Source organism: Chlamydotis macqueenii, chromosome 3 (genome assembly GCF_036417535.1).
Source record: "Chlamydotis macqueenii isolate bChlMac1 chromosome 3, bChlMac1.mat, whole genome shotgun sequence".
Classification (NCBI taxonomy): Eukaryota; Metazoa; Chordata; class Aves; order Otidiformes; family Otididae; genus Chlamydotis; species Chlamydotis macqueenii.
In genome coordinates this window covers 92,196,219-92,214,610 of record NC_141558.1, presented here as the reverse complement: position 1 = coordinate 92,214,610, position 18,392 = coordinate 92,196,219, and the positions used below count along the sequence as shown (strand labels likewise).

General features: G+C 36.4%; 1 protein-coding gene across 1 annotated transcript in view; it reads right to left on the bottom strand.

Moving 5' to 3' along the window:
• The window catches only part of ADSS2 (adenylosuccinate synthase 2), a 38,402-nt gene that overhangs the window by 1,432 nt on the left and 18,578 nt on the right, over positions 1–18,392 (bottom strand). Inside the window, exons 3-12 of the mRNA XM_086745355.1 lie at positions 18,204–18,272; positions 17,392–17,442; positions 15,096–15,162; positions 11,945–12,052; positions 11,558–11,639; positions 9,750–9,876; positions 6,744–6,898; positions 6,195–6,319; positions 4,981–5,078; positions 111–260 (exon numbers count right to left, since the gene is read on the bottom strand). Coding sequence (XP_086601481.1) covers positions 111–260; positions 4,981–5,078; positions 6,195–6,319; positions 6,744–6,898; positions 9,750–9,876; positions 11,558–11,639; positions 11,945–12,052; positions 15,096–15,162; positions 17,392–17,442; positions 18,204–18,272 — 1,032 coding nt within the window. The remainder of the gene's footprint in view (positions 1–110; positions 261–4,980; positions 5,079–6,194; positions 6,320–6,743; positions 6,899–9,749; positions 9,877–11,557; positions 11,640–11,944; positions 12,053–15,095; positions 15,163–17,391; positions 17,443–18,203; positions 18,273–18,392) is intronic.

Here is an 18,392-nt window from a genome sequence, read left to right as displayed (position 1 = left end):
ACAGCTACAAACTGTTTTTCAATATTTTGAATGTTCATTAAGGCAAAGTACAAGATAGGTTTCACAGAGCGGGACAAAACCAAAACAACAACAAAATCTGCTTTACTTACCAGGAACACCCAACTCCATTTCTATAAAGCGAACATAGTTTTGTGCATTTACAGGCAGTTCATCAAATGTCCTTGCATTTGATATGTCTGTATCCCAGCCTGGGAGTGTCTCATACTGAACCTCTACTTTATTTAAGACTTCCTGGTTGGCTGAGAAGCAAACAGGAACAAAAATATTATGTCTACAAAGATTACATATTTGTTACCACTAAACACATAACTGTAAAGCTTTTTATTCTTTTCTTAAATGAAGAGGTTTACTCATAAGATAATATCAGCACTGAAGTGTTCTTTTTTGTTAATATAAGCAGATTAAAAAAAAAAATCCAGTAACTATCAGGACTTAGACTTTAGGAATTCCAGTACTCACAGTCATATACCTATATTTTGCTTAAATCACAATCTTTTCAGTTTCAGAAAACAACTTTTCAAGAAAAGTAATTCCCCAAAGTGTAGAAACTTTTTTAATTGAACAAATACTCAGATTCAGCCCCCTCTTCATGAGGAAATTTGGTGATGTGAAAGCAAAATTAGACACCAGTTCGTAAGTATCAGGCAGTTAAAACATATTTTTAAATGGCACAGGAATGTACTTTTTACTAAACATAGTCATAAAATCTAGTTTATACATAATAGACTTCTGATGCCCACAGAACCTTTGCACCAAAACTCCACAAGGAATTTGCCAACCAGTGTGGAGCCCCACATGATGTGTAAACAGTAACTGTTCCAAATACTTCTCAGAAGAGAAGCAATAAGTCTATTCCATTTTGTCCTTCATTTAAGTAACTTGCTACAATGTTGTCCATTAACTCTGAATCCTGTGATGATTTCAAGTACTGGAAAAGATGCTAAGCACATTGTTTTGGCACTGAATCATTCCAGTAACTATGTGAACATTAGTCTTGGAATGATACTGGGCAGTGAAACAAAAGCCTGAAAATGGTCAAAATACATTGAAAAAAAAAATGGGAACTGTCAGGCATTCTTGCTTTCCTGAAAAAGACAGAGTCCTGCCAAAGGCACTGTAATTAACATTATGTAGGCTCCATGTTTCGGATCAAGTCACTCCTGCAAAGACAGCTAGTCAACCTGGGAAAGAGTTTTAGGTGCAAGAGGCACAATAGGGGTGCAAATACAAAACCATAGCTAATCCCCTCCAGCACGTGTGTAGCCAACAAACTGAGACTCAGCACATTGAGTAATTTGTCCTGATGCAGTTCACAGTTCAATAGTAGCAATGTCATAAGGACAGCCTTTATGATATAAGCATTTTGGGTAAAGGTGAAAGAGGACTATGCTCTACTGACTTCAAAACCTACTACAGCAAAGAAATGCTGGACAACTTCTGGACTGAGGTGTTCATAGGTTAAGGCAAATGATCCCGAATCAATCCTTATTGTAATCAGGACAAACAGACAGGCACATTAAGGATGTTGGGTTGCAGAGGCCAAGGACAAACACTTTCTTTAATGTCATCAGCAGTAACAACGGAGGTGTCGTCTGCTGTCCAGGTGATCTGTAAAATAGAATAGCTATATTCAAAGTGCAAACCCACAACCTAATCTCCAGGCATTGCAGATGGTCTAGAATAAGACATTAGCCTCCCTCTTTCTGAAGAGGGAAAGTGACTGAACGCCTGATCTTGGAGATCCACAGGCATTTTTACTTTGAAGCCTCTCTGATGATGCTAGCTGTGAGAAAGCTGAAAAAAGCACATCAAATTGAATGGTCTAATCTTGTCTACAATCTTCCATTATTTTGTATTAGTTCAATCCCTTACTTCCCCAAAAGAGAGGAAGAAAAAGAAGGGATAAATTTCTTGATGTTTCAAGCGATTCTCTCATTTTGCTCCAGCAAGTGTAGTAAAAGATGATGTGTGGTAAAGATAACACTACATTGAGCGCAGTTTATGGAACAGATGTAGTCACCATCTAGATTTCTCTCAGCTCTTCCCTTAGGGGATTTATCTTTTAGGCTTTCTGGAATACTCCTTATTAGCAGCTGAATTAGATAACAGAGAGAGAGGATATAATGATACCTGGTAGTCTGATACTGTAATTTGGAGAAGGAATGATGTGATGCTACTTCCAACTCAAAAAGAATAGCTGAAATTTGGGATCTTGGCACCACTGTAAGAGAAAGATCCTCCAGCAATTTCCAGAAACTGGACATAAAAATAGTCATATAGGTCAGACCAAAAGTTCATCCAGCACAGTGTCCTAGCTCTTTAATCTACAGCAGACACTCAGGGAAAGACCACAAAAAAACCCAGCAAGCATGAAGTAAAGCTTCTCCAAAATAATCTCCCAGTTTCCTAAGGATCTGTTTTCAGAGTCTCCTGAGCTAGAGGTTGTGTCTGTTTGTGCTGAGATCAGCTGACATCTGAAGGACTTCTGACAGGACGCATGAGCAGGACTAGAGCATGGCTTTCACACTCCTTTTAAACTGATGAGATCAGAGCTAGCAGGGAGCTCTATCTTTCTTTCATAAACTCCTATGACTGAACAGAAATGGAGATACAGGCCAGCTCCACAGCAAGAGACTACAGCCTCAATGATACCGACTGAAGTCAGCTGTAAATTTACAAGATATTTTCAGTTCTTTCTTAACAGGAGATTATGAAATGCCCACAGAAATCTAAGCTAAAAAAACTGAGTGAAACTCATATGATTCTCTGATCCAGCTGGAAAAAGGAACAATATATGAAATATGGCATGTTTTTCTTGAGATGGTGGGCACTGTGTGTGCTTCTAATTTAGAGACCGTCATTTCACAAGACGGGTAGATCACGAACATCTCCAAGAGAGTGGGAGGGTAGGGAAAGGAGAGATAAAGAAATACCCTGCCAGCGAGAGATTCCCAGACTAGATCTTTTCTAAACTAAATTCAAAATGTCAAAGTGGCAAGTTTTAAAAAAATAAATTATACAAGTGCACAGCATGGAGCGATGTAGACATCAGAAACAACCTAATGGTCTGCAAAACAAAAGTGGGAAGAAAGTTACGTTTTGCTTTTTATGCCAAGGGCAGGGGTAATAAGTAACCTGCAGCATATGTGCTGAAAATGCTGCCAAATGCTGAGGAGTATAGCAAAGAGAGAGGTGTGGAACACAGAGGCATTGTGAGAGACAGTATCTTCCAGCTTACCAGAAGTTCAGCTCAAACTCCTTCCTCACACTTAAGGAAGACAGCATGTGAACAGCAAAGATAACAGCTTCTACTAAATTTCTACCAGAATCCTTAATTCTTCATACAGTAAAGAACAATACACAGTTAGGCAGCTGAGCCACGTTGTGCTGCTATGATCAAAGGTCAGCTACCTGTTACCTGGGCATATACACGGAGCAAAGTTTGCTCTCAGGACTTGTAACAAGATTATGGTCCCATGTGAGACAAACAATGAATGGGAAAAAAAATAATCACTGAAGTCTTAGTACTGGAAAACACAGCCACCTGTTTATGTCGCCTTTAATGATGGACTGCCAGAGACGGTCCTCCTGCCCTGAGCACAGGACAGTCCAAATAGCCCCCAGGTTAGATGACATGGCTACAGATGAAGCATTACTGAGTAGCTCTCAATTCAAACATGCCATCTCCATTATGTTCAAAGGCCATCTAAAGTACACACCAATTTCCTTAATATCAATATGAGTATCAATCAGGGGATATCTGAGTCTTAAAAAAAGGAAAAAAGCATTCTCTGGTTTAGTGCAAGATGAGTACTAAATTTCCTGAATAAAAGTGCACACCATGCCATTCAGTATGTATTCAGATTGTAATTAGCACTTTTGTTTGAAGATACTAGAGGGGAAATCAATTAGAGAACTCCTCTACATGGTGAAAGAGATTTTTTTAAATTCCTTCTGAATTTCCTTAACAGGTATGTGCCATTTTCAAGGACTACTGGCAGATCATCACTTACTCCTTTATACATAATTATATTTTTATACTACATAAATCCTGCTGTGAATTGTATCTGATTACTACAGTTGATCTCCTCACCCACAAGAAGTTCTCTGCTGATGATATAATGAAAAATTGTAACCTGTGACCAGTCTCAAACCTTGAGGTCGCAACTAGAATGGAAATGGGCATCTATGCGCACATTAGAAAATCAGAAAGCACAATCTTTAGTACTAGTTAATGTTCTTCCTTCTTCTGAAGTATCTCTACTCTAGCAAACTAAAGACGACGCATTATCCATGAAAACAATGTTTTGTGATATTTGAGTAGTTTGACATGCAGATGCACTTTTCAGGACCTACAGTTTCTATCATGCCAAGCTGATGTATTTTGGTCCCACATTAGAAAATAGTCTTGCTTTCACCCGAGGTAATTGCTCATTTTCTCCTCCAGCCCTTTTCCTTCTTGTCCATTGCATAGGTGTGACAGGTTTTTGGCTGCTCTGTGAACCATTAAAAGGAAACTGAACTATATAGAGAGAGAAAAACCTGGCTTTTCAATCGGATCAGTTCTCTCACATGGTTCACTGTGTCCTTAAGTGAAAACTTCTGCTAGGAGAGGGGATGAATACGGTAGTGGGAATAAGACACTGAGTTTAGAGTCTGAAACAAGCTTCCATTTAGCTTGAAGGTAACATAGGCTGTATTAAATGAAAGGGATTTACGTTTAAGAAGCTTTATATAGCACTTTACATCTTTTCAATAGACAAATGACAACATTTGGTACAGGTGTCTTTAAGGTGTGGGTACAGGTGTGGTACAGGGTGTCTCTGGTGCATCTGGGAAGACATTAATGGCTCGATGCTGAAGTAACACATTCCTGTCATAAATTCTACAAGTCAAATGCATTTAACCATCTAGATTACATTTCACCAAAATTTAAAATTGTCAAACAAGCAATCTTACCAGGAAAATGAGGTATGATTTCACCATCTAGTTTGTATGCAACACCAATTTTGATTTCTGGAAACACATCCAAGATATCCAATTTGGTAAGCGCCAATCTATAAAGAAACATTACTCTGGTTAAACAAGTTCAACAACTCTTAACTCTCATCACATTGTAAAAACACCAAAACAAAAACTGATTCCTGCACAATGCAATTAATTGTCTTTCCTTAGAAAAATAGCTCATATGATACTAATATTTATCTGGTGTGACTAACCAAAAAAAAAAAAAAAAAAAAAAAAACCACCAACAACAACAAAAAAACACAAAACCAAAAAAAAAACCCAAAAAAACAAACAGCCTTTTTGTTGCGTCCTTAGATCTAGTACTATAAGAAAATGGCAAAATTAAAAGAACAGGTATTCTCCAATTAAAGTGATTGGTCTATAGCTGTAAGTGTTAGAATTTTAATTGGTCAGGGTGCTGCCAGGATACTTCATTGACCATTTGTCTGAGATGGTTTCATAGCATGATGCTCGTTGCTGTCTGTTCCTGTCCTCTGCCAAATGTTCCCGTCCTTACAGTGAAGGCAGCAAAATAACCAAACACCGGCTCTATAAATACCTAGCTTCATCCTATTTTAAATAAAAGCCACAAAGGACAAGAAAAGCAGGAAAATTTAAGTAAAGTATGTATTTACACAGTTTGATCTACAAGAAATTTTATGCCAGTTTTGTTTCAGACATCTATTTTTCATTTTAATTAAAATCCCAAAGTCATATTCAAATTTTCTACATTTACACATACTGCTGAAGATACTGATGGGTTCCCACCTGTCTTATTTTGAAGACAAACTAACAAAACAAAACCCTACAAACTATGTCAGGTTTTAATGCCCTTCTAATGCATTTGGCTTGGTGGGATGGTAGGGGCTGGAGTAGCTTGAAGCATCAAGCACTAAGATACATAAGTGTTTCTTGGATCATTTTAAATGAGAAATAACGATGTGCTACAAGTAAAGGAAAGAAAAATTTACAAGTATGAAAATTTCATATAAAAACACTTAACACTAGGAAAAATGAAGGACAGTTAATTTATCAAAATACCAAAACAATCAACAAATCAGTACTAAGTCTGAATGTTACTAACTAGTATATGTACAATTTACAGTAATCTGTAGCATTTCACTATTTTATGTCAAGTTGTCAGCAAAGCTTTCAAAATAACTCACGCAGTAAATCCATTAATCATGTAGGCATATCGGAGTAAGACAAGGTCCAGCCAGCCACATCTTCTCTTTCTACCAGTGGTAACACCAAACTCTTTACCTCTCAGTTGCAGCAATTCTCCAATTTCCTAACAAAGAGTAATACTATTACATGAATCTTTTTATTATCTGCAGTACATGATGCGCGTGTATACTTAACAACATTTTACAATATTGTAACTAATCTGAAAAGTTCTTCCCCCAATTTTTCGCAAAGTTGCCCGTTGGGATGAAAACAGAAATATAAAATGCTATTTCTAATTCAACAGAACACTACTTGAGCAAATCTCTCAAAATTTGTTCCTGCTCTAGCCTTCTATTCCATAGGAAGGTCTGAGAAACTGACAATCAGATTTGGCAGTCCTGTAAGCTCAGTCTAGAATCAAAAGAATGAGACATCCAAGCACACAGTCATCTACTTGCATTTAACCAGTAATGCTGATTTAACATAATACAGACACACCAAGTTATTTCACCCAGCTACAGGTCACAGCTAGGGCTGAAAATACTCACGTTATCTTGTTCTGTAGGAAAGGCACCGATTCCAACTCTTGTTGTATATGCTTTCACAACTCCATACACTTCCCCAACGTTCTGCGGTGGCATGCCCAAACCTGTACACACACCTCCAACTGTACAGTTTGATGAAGTCACAAAAGGGTACGTGCCTATTAAAAAAAAAAAAAAAAAAAGGTTTTAAAAACTTATTAAAACACTGGTTTTAAACTATTTTTAAAAATCTAACCCAGCGAGGAATAGTACTTGCATTGCACTTACCTAGGTTTTACAACACAAAACAAAACACACAATAAATTTATTTTGCTATCAATAAGATATTTAATGAACTCTTAGCTTTGTATGTACGTTGTCTGATCCTTCTTTATTGAAAAAGGTAGAAATCTTACCACTTACTTCAACTGGTACAGAGGCAAAAGTTGAACACACAACAATTCTGAATGATCAGAGAAGTGAAAAATTGGAATAAGACACCAGAAAACCATTCCTTACTATCTTGTATAAAATATAATCATTAATAAAACAATGTAAAAATTTGAAGGGAGACTCAAGAAAATTGTTCTAAAAGGTTAAGTCTACCATTTTTCATTTTGGGAGAAAAAATAAAATACAAGCTCTACAAACTGGTCAGCACACTGTAAGGATAAAAAACTGCAAGGAAATGTAGAATTTTGCTTACATTATCAAATGAAAAAAAATATTTCCACAATTAAAGAAAATTTTAAAAAGGGGAAAAAATAAAAACTCCTGGAATATAGCCTAGTACATCAGTGGTGAGATTCTATCTCTAGTTAAATATTCAGCCCTCATTTGAAAAGCAGTCTGGACAGTGAAAAAAAAAAGAAGAAAGATAAAAGAGTTAAACATCTCCAAATCCCTAGGTTTACACTTTCTAAAAAAAAAAAAAAAAAAAAAAAAAATAATAATAATAATAATAATGGAAGATGAAACAGAGCATGCCAGTTCTTAGTTGGTTTGAATTGTGAACAAGTGCTTCAGTCAGACAGTAACTACATATAAGCAAGAGACTTTTACCTCATGCTTCAGACTTTTTTTTTTTTTAATTTTGGTATAAAAGTCAGAGATGGGTTAGAGACAAACCACCAGGACAAAAGTAACCGAAAGCAATACAAACAACTTTAAAAAGTTAAAATCCCTTAGAGACGGTTCAGTGAGGTTTTGCAGACTAGCTTCAGGTATCTCTAGCTTCTTTTGCTTAACTTAAATCTCTCAAGAGAAAGGCACAGGCTTACAAGCGCTATGTAATGGCAGTTTGCAAGCACTAAGTAGTGCTTATCTTTCTTAGGATGCAGTCATCAAGCTTTTCTTTACTGACAGGTAAATATAGCTAGTGGATGTCACAGAGTCAATGAGACAATTCTTACTCATTTCCAGCTCCCAGGCTGGTATACTGACATTGGTTTAGCCTCACTCAGTGTTTAAAAACACAGAAGACCACACACTCCCACACACCTGCACCCCCATCCCCAGACACACACAGACGTGAGCTTCATTACACACTCCAGAAAAGCAAGATGGACTGCAAGGCTGGGGATTTACCATCTTCCCTGCAAACAGATACACATTCATAAAACTCAGTTCAGTATTAAGACTTCTGTGCACCAAGGCACAGAAAATATCCTCATTCAGAATGCTCCATAATAAAATTTGGCACTGTCAAATCTTTTGACTATGACTTGTCTATTGTTAACCCAAGTGTCCAATCCACTGATGGCATCTACCTGAGCAGAGTGTGGGTGTCTCCGCACAGCAGGAGAAAAATCTAAGTGACCCAAACAACTCTGTACATACTACAGACATACCTGATCAGATTCAGACTATTTGCATTTCCTATACTTGTAGGAAATAGAAAATCCTCACTACTTAAAAATTAAACAACCCCCCCTAGAGTTTTCTGCAAATATCTCAGTTTTGTCACATTTCTCTGTGACAAGCGTATTTGCACACTATTTTGTTTTACTTGTTAAAAAAAGGAAGTTTTGTCCAATATTCAGATTATCATGGGAAAACTTGGTGCTTACACCTATAGTGACTAGTCTTAGTCATATCCTCCTCGTAAAAGAAGAGGCTTTAAAACTCAGTATGCTTGAAAATACCCAGTATCAGAACTCCTATCTGTTGAAAGCAGAGTGTGTGCCAATTTTGTATTTGTTTGACAGTAGTCCTTACAGGCTTCAGTTTCAGGCTTAAGTATCTTTCCAATAATAAGAATGATGCAGTTACAAAGCTAGTGAGACTGAGTAAAAATGTGACAAAATGCAGGAGCCAGCCATACAGGCTGCTTATGCCTACACAGAGGTATAATAATTTATTTGTCCTTAGAACATAATGATAATAAACATAATAATATCATTTTTAAAAGCTGCTTCTATCAAGAAGCTTCTGATTTTAGTAGCAAAATTTCAGTGTTTTAAGAAAAACTGCACCTTTTATAATTTCAAATTGATTGGGATAATCTTTTTACTCTTGACTCATTAGCAATCCAGATTCCCAACATCTTTCTTTACATCGTGAAACAGTGGAAAACTGTTATATAAAGGGTTTAAAAAAAAAAAAAAAAGCAAATTGATTTTTCAAAAGTAAACAAGTATTTTGCATATGTACTTTGCCTCTCAAAGCTCTCCATTTTTCTTCCGAAGTGTTTTCCATAGATGTATACAACTGTGAGTTATTTCATATGAAACTTATAGACACTGAAGAAATAGCTACACTGCAAGCTACACTCCATTTAAGACAAGTCACCTGATCTTTACTGTCATTCAAATAATTAGTCTTGGGAGAATCTAAAGCTTTTTGAAGGAATTTAAATAAGAACTTTTTTTTTCACCCCTCTAATTATTTACTAGTCAGAGAGCACTGTTCTTCCAAAATACAAAACACTTCTGCCGTAAGAACAGCTAAGCACAGAAGAGTTTCTATTTAGTGTTCTTCTTTCACAACATGAGTATATAGCAATGTGTGTCTCAAAAAGGTTATACCTACCAAAATCTATGTCCAGCAGTGCTGCATTTGCACCTTCTACTAAGATCTTCTTTGGTGGTCCATGTAAAGCCTCATACATGAAATAAACACCATCCCTTACCATTGGTTTTATTTTTTCCATGCAGCCCTGAATAATACAAAAGACTATTGTATAGTATAATTTCATTACAACAAAGCCAGCCAGAGTACAAGTGCTATAGCTCCCTCATAAAAATGCTCTTACTTCTTTTGAAAAGTAAAAGCAAATAAAGAAATGTTAAATGTACCATAATAGGTGAACAAAGGGAGGAAGAACATTAGACTCAGATTTACACAATAGACATGTATGCTCTTCCTAGGAGGAAAGAACAATAAAAAAAAAAAAAGAAATAAAATCAAAACTTTTGAAATACTTTAGAAATTTTTAAGCTTGACTATAATCACAATATTTTATTGCATTCAGTATTTCATTTCCAAGTGTTCAAAATTTCTCCCTGAAAACCAGCATGTGGGGATTTCCACTTCCAGCCATCTGAAGCCAACAAATGCATACAAGTGCAAAGCAGCATTAATTTGTGATATACACAGGTAAGTTTGTAAGTAAAAGTAAAAAGTTATTCATTTGAATTAAGGGTCAAGTGCCTGAATGCCACTGAGTAGCTGAATGCATGAAGCCAGTAATGTTCAGATTAACGCTTGGTACACAGCCTCTTTCCCCTGAGAACATACAAAGTTCTCATTCTAATGATTCACTTCGCGTGAAATATAACACTTTGTCCTTCAAATTATTCAAGTGCATTAGCATTAAACAAACATTAAGCGTAAATAATCTCCCTCAAGCTACAAACACATATTATGTTTCCACCCTAACAATGAGTTTCAGATATTCTGTAACCTTAATGTGTATTAAGTAAACTATAACGCATTATAAAAGACTCAACTGTAACTAATTTTTAAGTCTACATATTGATAAAAACACTATAACTCAACATGTGTAACATTATTTAAAGGAAGACAAACAGAAGTGTTAAGAACTCCCATATACCCATTCTAGAGCTGGTAACGAAAGTTTAGTGGCAACAAAAGATAAGAGAAGAATGATTTGTTTGGTCTGACTTTCTGAAAGAATTAAACATGTAACTGTGCACACCCTCCACTGTTCCACACATACCTTAATGGTTTTAAACAATTTGTCAAATTTGGTTGAAGTTTTCTTTTCAAATAAGAACTTAAGTGTACCGCAAAAGTCAGAGAATAAGAGAATTAGTACTACTGAGAAATCTCACAACTGTCCTAATTGCCAGGAAAACATCAAATCAGAATTCATAATTAACCACGAGACTAATTTGCTAGCAATCAGTCTTCATTAGTTCTACTGCTATCAACTTAGATTTTTCTATGGTGTTAGACAGTATTTCTTCTCCTTAAGGCTTATTGCTTAGAATAATAATTTACTTCAGTTCTCAAGTTTCTGACACAAGGAATTAATATTCTGCTTTCCAATGAAACATACATCCCCCAATTACAATCTTGTGGGTTTTTTTTCTCCTAGCCTGTATGTTTGAACATGTTAAAGTAAAAAATAATTCTATGTAAGCCTTTTTCTTAAAGTTTACAATATTTCTCCTGAAACCAACTTTTCAAATGCTGCATAAAGCACAGTCCAAGTCTCTTTAAGGATGCAATTTCAAATTAATACACACCAATTTCCCATTATATGTATTATGTTTTAACTCCTCACACAAGCACAAGCGCCAGTCACCAAGAGATTTATGTATCAGTAACTGCACACAGTGATTCTATCATTTAACAGACAGAAGCAAGCTTACCTTCAGCTTTTCCAATTCCCCTTCAATATCTATCTCTAAGGTAGGATATATCGCTTTGTACTGATTGGCTAACACTTTGAACCTGGAAGGCAAAAATGCTTCACTAAGATTTTTGTTTGTTTGTTTGTTTTCCTCCTCATGCCCCCACCAACCCTAGGTTTCACTGGTTACATATCTGCAATTATTTGGTCATTAAACAATTTTGAATAAGAAAATATTTTAAGAAATAGAAATAGATAATTTAATAAAATCATAAATAAAAATATTTTCATAGTAAAAATAATTTTTAATTTAAAGTCACAGTGACCAGATGTAATTGCTCACACAGGGCACTACACAGAAACTGAAAACTATGCTTACAACTGCACATTAAAATACAGAAGTTACCTCTCAGAAAATTCATCAAAATCAGAAACAAGATCACACATTCTGAGTCCACTTCGAGCTGCTTTTGAAGAATATACTGGACCAATTCCTTTTTTGGTGGTTCCCAAGCTTTCAAAAGATAATAACAGAAGTTATTCTTTATATAAAACTAAGGTGTTTTTTCTTTAAAGCTAATACATTCTTAGCATAAAACCAAATCAGTATAGAATTCATTTTAGTTAGGTCATTAGTAGTTTGGAGTAGACTCAAAACAATAATCTCAGGGGTCTGTGTTGGGCCCGGCCCTGTTCAACATCTTTGTCAGCGACATGGACAGTGGGATAGAGTGCACCCTCAGCAAGTTCGCCGACGACATCAAGCTGTGTGGTGCTGTCGACACGCTGGAAGGTAGGGATGCCATCTAGAGGGACCTTGACAGGCTGGAGAGGTGGGCCCGTGCCAACCTCATGAAGTTCAACCAGGACAAGTGCAAGGTCCTGCACCTGGGTCGTGGCAATCCCAGGCACAAATACAGGCTGGGTGGAGAATGGATCGAGATCCCTGAGGAGAAGGACTTGGGAGTGCTGGTGGACGAGAAGCTCAACATGAGCCGGCAACGTGCTCTTGTGGCCCAGAAGGCCAACCGCATCCTGGGCTGCATCAAGAGGAGCGTGGCCAGCAGGTCGAGGGAGGTGATTCTGCCCATCTACTCTGCCCTGGTGAGACCCCACCCAGAGTACTGCATCCAGTTCTGGAGCCCCCAACTGAAGAAGGACATGGACCAGTTGGAGAGGGTCCAGAGGAGGGCCACGAAGATGATCAGAGGGCTGGAGCACCTTTCCTATGAGAACAGACAGAGAGTTGGGGCTGTAGAGCCTGGAGAAGAGGAGGCTCCGGGGAGACCTGATAGCGTTCTTCCAGTACCTAAAGGGGGCTTATAAGAAAGATGGGGAGAGACTGTTCAGTAGGGCCTGTTGTAATAGGACAAGGAGTAATGGTTTTAAAATAGAAAGAGGTAGATTTAGATTGGATATTAGGAAAAAAATTTTTTACAATGAGGGTTGTAGAACACTCGAACAGGTTGCCTAGAGAGGCTGTTGATGCCCCATCCCTGGAAACATTCAAGGCCAGGTTGGATGAGCTCTGAGCATCCTGATCTAGACAGGGATGTCCCTGCTCCTTGCAGAGGGGTTTGACTAGATGACCTTTAAAGGTCCCTTCCAAGCCTAACCATTCTATGATCTTGGAAAAAACCAAATTCTTCTACCGAGACTCAATACTGAGTAATCTCAGGGAGTGATATGTTTGCCTCCAGTCTGAACAGAAAGACATTCTAATCAACTTTGCATCACACTATCATTTAACCAGACCAGGACACTGTGGCTTAAATAACTGGCTTTAGCTTCCACCCCAGTTCATAACCTCCACAGTGAATTTTTGTAAGGAGGAGTTGGTTTCCATTTATTTTGTTTCACTAAAACATGTCAATTCATAAAAGAGTTAAGCTGTCAGAAGACTGTATTCATAGAAGTTAAAACATAAGCATAATATATTAGATTACCCTTTCTGCAAGTGAAGCTACATAAGTCTCACTTGTGACTGTTTTTGAGCTACATTTGAACAGATAAAAGCATTCAGTTAAAAAATAAACTTACCATTTATAATTATCAACTTTGAAGTGTTAGACACAACAGAATTTTAATACCGAATACAATATGCAGTCCAAACTACAGTTAGACATCCTAGCAGGCTATTTCAACTCTCCATCCCCGACAAAGAGGAGACAGTCTTTTGATAATCAGTTTATGACAGCCTGCTCTTAGCTAGCCTGTAGCAGTATTTCCCTACTAGTCACTTAGCATTAAAATTTAGGAAGAAATCGATAGCTTAGTACTTCCAATTCATCAGCAGTTTTAACAGGCTTGAAAACTGTATGACTGTTGCAGAATTTCAAGAATCTCACAGAAAGAAGAAATACAGTACTTTTAAGAGTGACTTAAGTTTTTCAGCGTTGAAGGTAACTTTTCTTTTTCTGGTTTCCTTAAAACAAATTAATTGGAGAAAAGTGGTTATTTCTTCATTGGGCTTTCCCTTACAATCTTTAACACTAACTAATAAAGTGGTTCTTTCTCACAAGTAGCTGAGTGACTGATAGCGTTTTTAATGGCAAATACTGTCATACAGCAATTTTAGCTTGCGCACCATAAACATTAAAGAATAGCTGATATACACATACTGGCTCCTTAAAAAAATATATGTATGTTCTTCCATATATATTATGTATGCTCTTCCTGTTTACTTTTTAATTCCTAAAATAACATATAACAAGACAGCTGGTACAGCACAGTCAAGTGTGAAAATGACCCAGTGTAAGAATAATTGGCAAGTTATCACTCAATAGCAATCTGTGTGAAGCAAGACGCACCCAAATCAGACACTCACTTAAAGGTTATTGCCACAGATGATACCTTTTACAGCTCTCAGTAAGGAAGACTGAATTACGTTTCATCTACACAGACAAACTTCCAAGAAGAGAGATTAAGTTTACTGGTATCTCAGAAGTCTATAATAGTGCATTACTTTCCAGATGTAGACATGTCACAGTTAATTCTGCCAGCTTTTTCCTCATCCCCAAGAACTAGTGAGCTACTTGGAAATCACAAACATAGGAGCTAGTTTCTAGAAGTTTCAAAAGCTTCAGAAAGTCAGTAGCAGCACGTAGTAGACAATGCAAACATTGACATGCATTTCTCACAATGAAGCATTGTGAAATACGAAATTAGTCATATCAGACCTTTCAGTTATTTAGAGATGACAAAGGAGGCCTTCAATCTTCATAAACAGAAATATATTTTTACAGAAACAAATACCTCCAGTAAACAATTTAAAACAGTAGGAAGTAGGAGCCCTTTTTATAAAGCAAATTAGGAAATAGGAACTTTTGCGTAAGGCAAAATATCAAGATACAAGCTTTTCATCAAGAATAAAATTTTTGGTAGCCACTGGAGGGCTAAAGTGTAAGAAATTATCTTCCTGCATAATCCACATTGAAGAGTTACAAGGATAATTAATACTTTTAAAAACTTGATTACAAACAATAACAGAAATCCAATGTATTAAGTCATATGTTTGTACTAAGTCATCCTATGTTTGACAAAATAAAACTACCTACTTCTTTCCTGCTTGTTCTTCCCTCTGTTGTTCTTGGATGCCATCAGCAGCTTGGTGGAAATCAAATACTACGAAAATAAAAATAACTTAACTAAAAAATTTGTGTGAAACAAATTACCATATCAGGAATGATTTCTTTCAAACAAACTCTAGCTCTGTTTATCAATGTGGAAAACAAAAATACACACATTGAAGAGAGGCAAATAAAATGACAAGAGCTTTTTCTCCTCTTTTACAAGTTACATTTTTTCACAAGAAAGAGTCCTGAGGTTTTTCAGAGACTTTTTTTTTTTTTTTAAGTGTAGGATACTTGCAGAACGTGTATACACCACTCACAGAATAAGCCATTTCAGCTTTCTAGTGGCCCACAAGAATGCACGGACAACAAACAAAGAAACCATCTAGTTGAAAAAAAAAAAAATCCTGGAAAACAGGTTATAGTAGAAAACACCATACTGCTGAAATTCAAGGCGGGAATTTCAAGTAAACATTCTCATTCATTCCAAAGATTTCTTAAACCATTTTATTTTTATGTTTTAGACAACATAAATTAAAATATATTTGGCAATACAAAAGCTCCCACCAATGTCTGTTATGTAAAACAAGTCATTTTCACAAGCCCCAATTATTTTTTTAAAACACTACATATTATTAATGACAAAAATTACGCAAAGTATTCCTTGCACCAATTCTTTGTCTACCATAAAAGAAAAAAAAAAAAAAATCTGACAAGACTCATGTCAAACACAAACAGTGGTGCAACAGTTTGCAGGTTAATGGAAGCCAGTTTATTTTTCTTAAGTACTGCTTCCTGAAAGTTAAACAACTGATCTACACATTACACAGGAAAGACTGAAAATGTGCAAGAAAGACTCATTTAATAAGTACTCTAGCCTCTCTAGAACAACAGTAGTTTTCCTTGTTTGCCTTACCAATTTATTTTTGTGTTTATTTCCACAGATCCCCATAATTTAAAGGATCAGATTATCCCCAGCAGCTTGAACCTATTTTTGGTTGATCTTTTGTTACGGACTAATCATTCAAAGATCACCAATAACCATATTAGAGAAGGCATATTTTTCATGGCAACAGATCTCCAGACTGTCATGAAAACTTTCTAAACAGAAGCATTCGGAAAACTGAATGATTATTCTGAGGCTGAATGATCATGAGTGAGAGTCAATAACTGGCCTTTTTTACTCAGGACCTGTACAGCTATGAAAACTTCTCAGTATAGCCATTGCAATATAATAATCGCAGAAGAGTTTTTCTAATAATCTCATCATTTCCAACTAATTCACCTATAGTGACTCTACTATCAGAAATGTTTTTAGTAACTTAGGAACAGTTACTCAACCGTTTCAAACTCAGTAGTTACTCCAAAGTAAAACACTTATTCTGAAATAACACGTTCACTCACAAAGCTATTCCAGATTGGTTTAAAAACAAAACAAAACCCCCCAATCAACCCCCAAAAGCAAAAGCAACATCTTTTTCTCATGTTATAACCTTTTATCTGATAAAGACATAAAAAGTTTGCATCTTCAGAAGATGACTACCAGAGCACCAATAAGCTAATTTCCCAATAAAGCAGTTGCGTAACTATTACGTTACAATATCTAAAGATCTAATTTTAAAGATGCACTTAGGCAATAAAGATGTCCTAGGAGTGATACAGGAAGAGCCTCTGAAGCTCTGGTGGTTTGGACTCTAAATGTTATTTTACTCCAGGCTCTGAACACCAGAGCTGACTGGAACATAGGCTAGAATCAGTCTTTGACTGATGAGCTCCCTGTCAGGAGGGCAGCCAGCCCTTCCCTAAAGTCTCCTTTCTGAAGTATGTGGCAATTTATTTGGTAGGGAGCCAGTTAGTTTGCAACTCACGCCTAGCCACGTGGCTTCCCAGAAGAAAAGTTGCTACAAGCAACACTGCTTTTACATCAAAGGGGAAAATGAATCCTTCACTTAATTAACTTCTCAACTGCTTTCTGACTGCTTTGCACCTCTAATCTTTGGCTTGAAAAATGAACCAGCTTTCCTAGCTAGGTTATGCTTATGGAATACGATTAAAGAGTCACTAGAATATAGACCTGGGATGGTCTTGAGTGGTGAACAATTTTTTTCTAGGATCTTCAATAAACCAAAGCAGCATATGGAGACTTAATCCAAAGAAAATTACATACCTATATAAAGAGGTGGCTAAAAATTGTCATGCTTTTACTGCCATGGAAAGTTCAGAGAAAACCAAAATTAACAAAAAACATCAACAAAAAAACAAACCACAAACAGGAACTTACCAATATGAGCCCTGTCAGAAATTATTAGTCTTTTTTCCCAGCCTTCTAGCCCTTAAAAGACAAAATGAAATAGTTCAAATTATGGTTTGTACAGCACTTTTGTCTTTTGATGTATAAAGCATAAATACTTTTCATGTTTAGTCTTCAGTCTGTCTATTTAAAGATTGAGCAATCATGTTCCAGAGGAGAAAAAAAAAAAAAAGTAGATTGCAATAATTAAAACTTGGAATCAGCCTATAAAGCTGAGAAAGTCAGGCTTATTCTGAGGAAGAATTCTATCTTTTCTACTAGTTCCTCAATTTCAACAATCAGTTAGTAGCTTTTTGGTTTTGAATAATCTAGACCATTGATTTACCTCACTTACAGTAGACTGCTGCCAAGCATGGCCATAAAAATAACAGAAAGTATCCAAAAACTGAGTTCTGAACCAAGAAGTGATTACCATAGCATTTGTTTACATTAACACATATCACCCAACTGAACACTAATATTGTAAGAGGTACAATGACTATGAACGGGTAACACACTTTAATAAGTTGTTTCACTTCTTAAATTCACTGCTTTAAGAAAAATGTCTGCAGATAACTCCTATTTAGAACATGTTCTCTTCTGAAACTGTACAGAGATTCCTTTTGTCTGTCTTCCCATGAGGGCCTTGGGACTTCTGGAAAGACTCCTGTCAGAAACAAGCAGCTAAATGGAGTTCTAAACCAACACATTGTACGTACCCTCTACAGAGGCTTCCTCTGTCTAAATCTTTTGAAGAGGGCCCCATGAAGAATTTTAAGAGTAGTATCTTAAAACTTTCTCACCTTTTCCTTTCTTTAAGTTTTTTTCAGCTTCTTCAAAGAGTCCTGGCAAATGAATTACAACGCCATTTCCTGAAGAAAATAATTACACAAAATTATATGAATTATGTTGAGCGTGGAAAAAATATTCCAAAGAATTCAAAGACACTTCATATTTTGCATGCAAGGTATTTTATTTAAGTTTTTAAACCT